This window comes from Microtus ochrogaster, unplaced genomic scaffold (genome assembly GCF_000317375.1).
Source record: "Microtus ochrogaster isolate Prairie Vole_2 unplaced genomic scaffold, MicOch1.0 UNK122, whole genome shotgun sequence".
Taxonomy (NCBI): domain Eukaryota; kingdom Metazoa; phylum Chordata; class Mammalia; order Rodentia; family Cricetidae; genus Microtus; species Microtus ochrogaster.
Window position 1 is genome coordinate 14,461 of NW_004949220.1, and position 8,466 is coordinate 22,926.

The 8,466-nt window shown below is 42.2% G+C and overlaps 1 protein-coding gene across 1 annotated transcript; it reads right to left on the minus strand.

Moving 5' to 3' along the window:
• Positions 1-503: 503 nt before the first annotated feature.
• On the minus strand, positions 504-8,108 carry Msantd4 (Myb/SANT DNA binding domain containing 4 with coiled-coils). The gene is given in 3 exon segments (XM_005371698.3): positions 504-2,775; positions 3,440-4,056; positions 7,855-8,108. Coding segments are annotated over 2 exon segments (1,038 nt in total). The 5' UTR covers positions 3,902-4,056; positions 7,855-8,108; the 3' UTR covers positions 504-2,199.
• Between the last annotated feature and the right edge of the window lie 358 nt (positions 8,109-8,466).

The following is an 8,466-nucleotide window of genomic DNA, read 5'->3' on the forward strand; positions in this document are numbered from 1 at the left end:
TGAATGCTGTACTTTTAAACATTGGAACTATTATATAGAGCCTTTTGAATGAATTCTTTGCATTTTGTTATGGCTAAAATCCTATGGGGGTCAGGGAATGAATGTGGTGGTTTGAATGGAAATGGTCCCACATACTCTTGTGTTTAAGTACTTGGCCCCAAGGGCTCCAAGGGCCCCAAGCACTCTTAGGAGGTGTGGCCTTGTTGGCAGAGGTGTGTCAGTGTGAGGACAAGCTTTGAGATCTCATATGCCCAGTGTGGGACACAGACTCCTGCTGCCTGTGGGTCAAGATGTGGATCAGCTCCTTCTCCAGCACTATGTCTGCCTGCTTGCTGCCATGCTGCTTCTCACCATGACAATAATGGACTAAACCTCTGAAACTGTAAGCCAGAACCAATTAAATGTTTTTCTTTGTAAGAGTTGCTGTGTTCATGGTGTCTCTTCACAGCAATCGGAATCCAAACTAAGACACGGTATGAAAAAATTTTTAATTAAAACAAGGGGGGAGGATCAGTATAAGTAATATGTTTGGTGTGTAGCTCAAAGTCTAGCAAAGTCTAGGTTCCCTAACCCACTTCCAACATGGTTTCTACCCATGCTGTATCCTTAAAAAATAGTTTCATACAGGCAAATTTCTTTCTAAGGTAGAAGCTTTTAATAGAATTATAAAAAATAAAACTATTTCAAAATCAGGATAAGGAATTACAGGTATGTTTTCCCTCTACATACCCGTATTCAAACATGATTTCTAGTCATTCATAAATTAATGAGGAACAAATACAAAATCAAAGTAGTGTCAACAAAAGTGTTGTATTAAAGCTATCATCCTAGAAAACATGAAACACAAAGTGAACTTGTGCAGCCATTTCCAGCTCATTGTGCAGAGAAAGCACTTTACTGTCATAAACTACCATCAGGACACTGCAGGCAAATCAGCAAGCCCTTTGCTTTCAGAATTCAAAAGTTTAATCATTCTGAAGGGGCAAAGACAAAAATATACTGCTGTATAAAGATCAGCCACTTACTGCAGGATTTCTCTGAACTTCAGATTCTAAAGTAAGAAGCTACCCTTTCATATTCTTGTAGATATTAAGTTAAGCAAATGATTCCCCTAACCATAACACACAGCTACTCCTATCATTTCAACACCATTTTACTGATGCAGAGGGCATTTCCCCCATCTCGCAGTCTCAAATGACTGTTCTTCACTTTAAAAAAAAAATCAATCAACAATTTATTGGGTCATCATCATGAACTACTGTCACCATTTGGCACTGGTATAATTTTTACTAGCTTCTGCCACTCTCTTACATAACATTTCAGTGTATGATTGAAATGGCAAGTTCTCTATTCAAACTACAACAACAGATTTAAAGAAGGGGGAACTAAAGCTTTCCCAATTGCGTATTCATTCTTGAGGGGGGACTGACTTTCAAAGTGATTCATTTTATACAATCTCAATAGTCCCAGGATTACTTCTAAGTCTCATTCTACTGATAGACAACACCATGGAAATAAAGTACCTACAATCCCCACCACTCCCTATATTCAATAAACTACACAGTAATGTCTTACAGTTAATATGCTTTTGGCCATTTAAACATCTACGCACATAAATATCTGAAGCTTTAATATTCCAAAGCTGTAGAAGATAGCTATAGGTGCACAGTTAGGCCAGGGATAGGTTTCTCAAACTTGGTACTAGTGATACTTTGGGTTGGGTAATTCTTTCCTGTGAAGAGGAAAGCCAGGCATTACATGGTATTTAGCAGAGCCTGTAGCCTCTACTGATGTCAGTAGCAGCCCACACCTATCTACTTTGATCACCAAAAAACATCTCCCCACAATCCCAAATGTCTTCTGGGAGCCCAAACTCTGCTTGAGAATCATTGGGTGGGCCCTTCACTGTAGACATTATTGCAAACTTGGGGCGCACAAATAAGACAGAACTCTATGCAGTATTACTAATGTGAAAGTCTAGCAGATCCTCTGCTATTTGTTTATGGTGGGCACAGAGTTTATAACAATATACTATTGAACCACATGGTACCACTATGTGTTACTATCTTTTTTTCCTACTAAAAACACTAACATCAGACAGGGGTGTCGATGCGGTAGCTAATTCACCAACTACCTTTACATGGACTGATGAGAAAGCTACAGTTCATAAACCTTTGCTAAGCAGAGGATGGAGAACAGTCAAGGCAAATGCCCTTCTTTCTGAATTCGCAGTCTCTCTTTCTCCACCTGCAAGCGCTCCTTTTCAATCTGCAGCTTCTCAGACTCAAACTTCAAAAACTGCAGCCGATCTTTCTCCAGCTGCAGGCGCTCTCGCTCAAGTTTCAACTTCTCTGCTTCTATGTCCTGTGGCTGTAGTATGGACTTCTCCCCCTGGCCGAGATCGTTCTCTAGAGCGGGTTTCTCAGCGCTAACCAACTGCAGCCTCCACTTCTCTCTCTAGATCTGCAGCCGCTCCTTCTCCAGCTGCAGGCGCTCGTGCTCCAGGTCCAGGTGGCGCAGGCGCTCCTTCTCTATTTGGAGCCGCTCCTTTTCCACCTGCAGCCTTTCTGCCTCAATATCCAGTCGGCGTTTTTCCAGCTCCAGTTTCTGTTTCTCTATATTCATGAGCAGATGAGGCTCATCATATGCGGGTCTGGACGGTGTGGAATTGAGGGTGAAAAACTCGTCAATGTGAGGGAAGTCAGGGAGCTCACTTTCCCTCCTGGAATCTGGTATAACAGATGACAACATTTCTTCCTCTTCCTCAATCTCAAACTAAGAGAAAAGAAAAAGGACAATTTGGTATTTGCTTTTACTTCTATCATTGTCAATTTGCTGCATTATTAGCTTTTAATAATTATTATTTCATTTATTACTTATTTGTTTATGTGTATGTCTCGATTCAGGTGAATGAAGGCCATAGTACATTTATGGAGGTCAAGGGACAGTGTTTGTTTCGTAATTTCCACCTCGTTGAAGCAGGGTCTTTTAGTGTTTTACTGTGAGGCAAACTCCAGGCTAGCAGACTGGAGGCTTCAGGTCTATTCTTCTGGCATTGTCATTTGAGTGCTGGGATTACAGATACATGCCACAGCACTTAGAATTAACAGGGATCCCAGGGATGTCAGGCTTGGACCATTTACCCACTGAACCATTTCCCCAGCCCTGCCTTACTAATTGACAACTTTCTATGCTGTTTGAGTACATAAAACTACTTAATCTGAACTATTGAGATTAAATGAATCACCTGATGTCATCACTGATACCTCACATGTCACCATCACATTTAGGTGAAAAGACAGGCATTAAGGACACCAGGAGAAACAGAATGACTGGTATCTATAACCTGTGAATTTGAAGATATGGGAGCTTCCTCAGCATGTGTGGGCAGCTGACCACAAAAACATGCCTCACGGGTTAATACTGTGAATATACTTACCTCTGGGCTTTGTGGGTCCCTTTCTTCCTCCTCCACTTTGACCTCTGTTAGGGATCCACCTGCATCTCGGAAATCAGCCACATTCTGCCAGTCAAAATTTGCATCATTTCGGAATGCAATTTTTTCATCTATCTCTTCAGTGAGAGAGTCGTCTAAATCAGACGTGGGTAGAGGAAACCCAGAACCAACCAGCTTCATGTTGGCCTTCATTCTCTTCCTTTTCATGAGTGCACGCCAGTCAAGGTAGCGTCTCTTCACCTCAGTCCCCGTCCTCTGTTCGCCTTCTCCTACAGCGTTTACACACTGTGCAATCTCCTCCCAGGCCATTCGCTTCATCACATTTATTGTTGTGTTGAGTTGCTTGGAAAAAATGACTTCCTTCCTTTTGGAAATTTCTTTCAAAAGGGTCTGAGTTTCCTGAACACTAAAATTGCTTTTCCTTTTCCTTTTCAACTGCTTCATTTTTAAAACTTCAGGGCAGGTTTTAATAGCAGGAAAACTTATGCAAAGAATGCAGAGTATGCTCCAAAGAACGAAGTCCAAGAACAACCCCTTGTCTGCTCTTACCTAAAAATCACTGAGTTTCCATTCATCTAGTCATGGAAGCAGTTTGATATCTGAAGGAGAAATGTAAAAGAGAGGAAAAAAAATCAACCTAGAATTTCCACAACATACTGCAACCAATGAGCTGTATGATTAAAACAACTAAAGGCAGCTTGAAACCACTGGCTCACTACCGTGGCTCAAATACACTCTGAAATTTGATTCTGCCTCAGTTTACCTCAACACACCTCTTAACTATCACAATCTGGTCTCATTGTATGAAAATATTTCTTCAGGAATTCACGATGCAAAGAGTATCCCCCACTGAAGCAAAAATACAACAAACATACTAAATTGAATCAGGAACCTGCAAGTTTACTGCTGTTTGAGCTTTCTCTTTCATAATAATAAGTATATGCTAAACCTCATTTTTAAAATTTAATAACAAAGCATTTTGTTACCATTCATAAACTTTTATTTTGTATTTTTCTAGCTTCAAGGATCTCTAAAGAACCAACTGTACATGCTTACTTACATCATCAAAAGTATGCCCATCCCATCTTTTAGCTTCCCATTTAATATGCCTATTGTGTGGAATCTTCCAAAGAGTCACTTTCTGAACAAATGGAGGCCAGAGAGAACTAAATGTTCTGAAGAATAGAAATGAACTTGCAAAAATCCCTATCAGTTTCACAAATACAAAAAAAAAAAGTCTGCAAAACCAAAAGATGACTACAAGCATAGTAGTTTTAAAATACACTTTGTAAATTTCTAAAGATATTTAATGATATATTGAAGCCCAGTGATTCTAAATGTATAATTAACACCAGCATGCTAGTAGTATCCTTACAGTCTGGTGTGGGAGAATTGTTTATATTCTGTCAATTATGTTTTAAATAAACGCTGATTGGCCAGTAGCCAGGCAGGAAATATAGGCGGGACAACCAGACAGGAAATAGAGGTGGGACAATGAGAACAGGAGTATTCTGGGAAGAAGGAAGCTCCTTCCCACAGTCCTGTCCAGACCATGGAAGAAGAAAGATGTGACCTGCTCCGCTGAAAAAGGTACTTAGCCATGTGGCTAACATAGATATGAATAATGGGTTAATATAAGATATGAGCTAATACGAAGCCTGAGCTGATGGGCCAATCAGTTCATAACTTATGTAGAACTCTGTGTGATTTTTCTTTGGGCCATAATGACTGTGGGAACCAGGCAGGACAGAAACCCCAATAAGCAGGCCCTTATTGTTACAACAGTCAAATGTAAGCCTTTTGTGAATGAAATTTAAGAAAAAATATTTATAAATTATTGAAAGACAATGTAAACTATCGTTATGAGCACAGATTCTGGAGTTAGACTCCCTGGACCAGAAAACTAGATCTGATACAGGAATGGAACTGCAAGACTGATTTCAGACTCAGGTAGGCAAGAAAGTTTAAATTCCAGACCTGGAAACATAGTGAGGCTTTTCTCAAAATATATACAACATTAAAGTCCTTAATATAATAATGACTACCGTTAACAACACACTCTTATACAGTATCCACCCTTAGATTTTACTGCTCTTAAAAATTCAAGATCAATTTACTCTTTACTAACTAGATTTGTTTTTTGTTTTGAGAGGCAGAGTTAACAGCCCTAGATGTCCTGACACTCACTTTTGTATACCAGGCTGGCCTTAAACTCACAGAGATCTGGCCTGTCTCTGCCTCTGAAATGCTGGGATTAAAATCGTGTACCACCACATACAGCTAATGTTCTAACAATATTACTAAATGGCATAAATAGCAGCCCTTTTAACCTACATAATCTATGTGAGTTTTTTGTTTTGTTCTTGTTTTTTTTATCATCAGTGCTGTTTTGGTTTTTGTTTGATTGTTTTTTGAGACAGGGTTCCTCTGTGTAATAATCCTGGCTGTCCTAGAACTCGCTTTGTAGACCAGGTTAGTCTTAAACTCACTGAGATTTGCCTACCTTTGCCTCCCAAGTCCTGGGATTAAAGACTTCTGGCACCACCACCTTGCAAATCTATATGTTTTAAAACTCCTCAACGTTGCTTCCAACTGCATAGCCTTTCACCCAAAAATGGTTCTCACATCTATAGTTTATATAAGGCATCCCTTTGTTTCCTTTCAACTGAGCTATGCTGAGCTAATGAACTGTTTCATTGACAAAATAAATTTCCCTGCATTTTTAACCTCAATGGACTAGATATTAGAACCTTGTGTTGGCTGCTCTTAGCTGCCAACTTGATTACATCTGGAATTAACTAAAACCCAAAATGGAGGGTACACCTGTAATGTATTTCTGCTTAATTTGACAGGGAAAGATCCAATCTGAATTTTGAGAAGACATGCCTCTAATCCATATGCTTTGAGCTGCGAAACCTACCTCTAATCTGGACCGAACCTTCTGCTGGAAGCCTGCGTAAGGACATAGAAGTGGGAAGCGTTTGTTTTTTGCCTCCTTGCTCTCACCTCCCTAGCAGGTCCATTCCTTCACCGGCCTTAGAGCCTACTTCAGGATTCTGGTGCATACTGAAGACCAGCTGTGACACCCAGCCTTGTGGCCTGAGCAGCTCCAGATTCTTGGACTTTCCATTCATAGCTAGCCACTGTTGATTAAGCGAGACTACAGGGAAAACTTTTACCTGAGGCTTTGACATGACTAAATGCAAGAAAGTTTGAGCATCAGTACAGTTGGAGGTAAAATTTGTTAGCTGCTATTTTATTGTGACTGAGTCTGTCTGTCTGCCCGTTCCATTCTTTGCATTATGATACCGTGTATGAGAGGTTTGGCTTTTCTTTACCCACTCCCAAGTAACTTCCTCAAAAGTATTTACTGAGCTCCTACCATGCCTAAAGCAGTACTCATGGTGTGAGGAATATAACAGGTAATAAAATGCTTAAGTAAGCCATTTCTGAATTCAAGCACTCTTCTCCTTTATTGTTTTCATCCTGTTCTCACATCAAGGAATTTGGCAGTCACAACCTCTAAATCACAGAACCCTAATGTCCAATCACAGACAACAGTTGTTTTTCTGGCCTTGTATCCCCAACCATTCTTTACTGTTGGAAAACGGAAATGCTGCACTGTGCACTCACGTAACTACCAGTGACGTACAGTGTTAGAGCGGGACATTTCCCTCCTAAGGACTAACAAGGAAGATGATCTTTCTAGGATGTGCCTCACACAGAACTAAGAGATCTGAGAGAAATCAGACAGTAAAATCTAGGTGAAAAAAGAAAAATATAAGAGAGAAAGAAAAAGTTTAAATTCACTAAGCAGGTAAGAAAGAAACCACTCCTGATCCACGAACTTCCCTCCACCACTACCCCACCACAATCTCATTTCAAGAGTGAAGTCAATATTCGTACAGGAAATATCCCCAATATTCTTACAGGAAACTACTTTTCTTCCTCTAAAACTTGAGGCAGTAAACACAACTGAAGTTTACGGGGATCTCCATCTACGGAGTACTACAGTGGGAAGGTGCAGCCGAGGACCCTGGGAAGAATGCTGGGGATCTCATCTCAGAGCAGAGAGCAGGGTGGGGGAAGGTGCTGTGACTCAGGACACTGCTGGGCCCAGTTGGAGTCCGTGCAACTTGGAGGGATACTCTTGCTCCCTGAATGTGAGTGAAAGCCTCATCAAGGTGCCCAGCACTTCTGCAGAGGCCAAGGGCTGCTACCCCTTCTCCCTGGTCAGGTGACAGCCGCGCTTGGGACTTTTCTTCCCAGCCCCGTGATCCCGTGCTTTGCAAAACCGAGGCCAAAGCCCGCAATGAGGTCGCCCCACAGGGATCCACCTTTGCAGAGGCTCCCCTGGTTACTCCAGCTCTTTGTTTCCCCTGCACCCCAACACTCACCTGCGACCCCAGCGGCACCATCACAGGATCGCCCCCTGAGGGTGCTGAAAAAGAGAGGCTTCGTGGAGTCCCCGCCCATCAACTTCTGCCTGCCTCTATTGGCCGATAGGGCTGCTCCTCATGGGTTACGGCTAACCCATTGGTCCGGGGGTGGGGAATTGCCTGTCTGCCTGAGAGCCCACCCCAGGCCAGGTCTCACAATGGGAATCGAGTCCCAAACCGGTTCCGGGTTAGTGCTCTGGACACCGCCCCGCAGCGATTCGCCTCCCGCTCAGCGCTCACTCTTTGTCACGTGGCATTGTCAATCAAGCGTGCTTCAGCAAAGGATTGGTCCCTAGCGATAAACTCGCCACGCCACTCGCCTGATTGGGGCACTGACGGCTCCATCACCAAACTGTACTCCGGCCCTTGACCCTCAGCAAAGCAAAGTAGAGCCACTTGGGTCACCTCAGCCCAATCCCTGGGCCAGCATTTTCTTCTACTCACCTTGCTGTGACCTCCGTTAACCTCGAACTGTGACAGTGTCTTTTGCTTCTTGAATCTAAGGATCTCTTACTTTTGACCTCAAATGGAACTGTTGGCTTGTGGACAGTTTCTTCAGTCCCCTTTTCC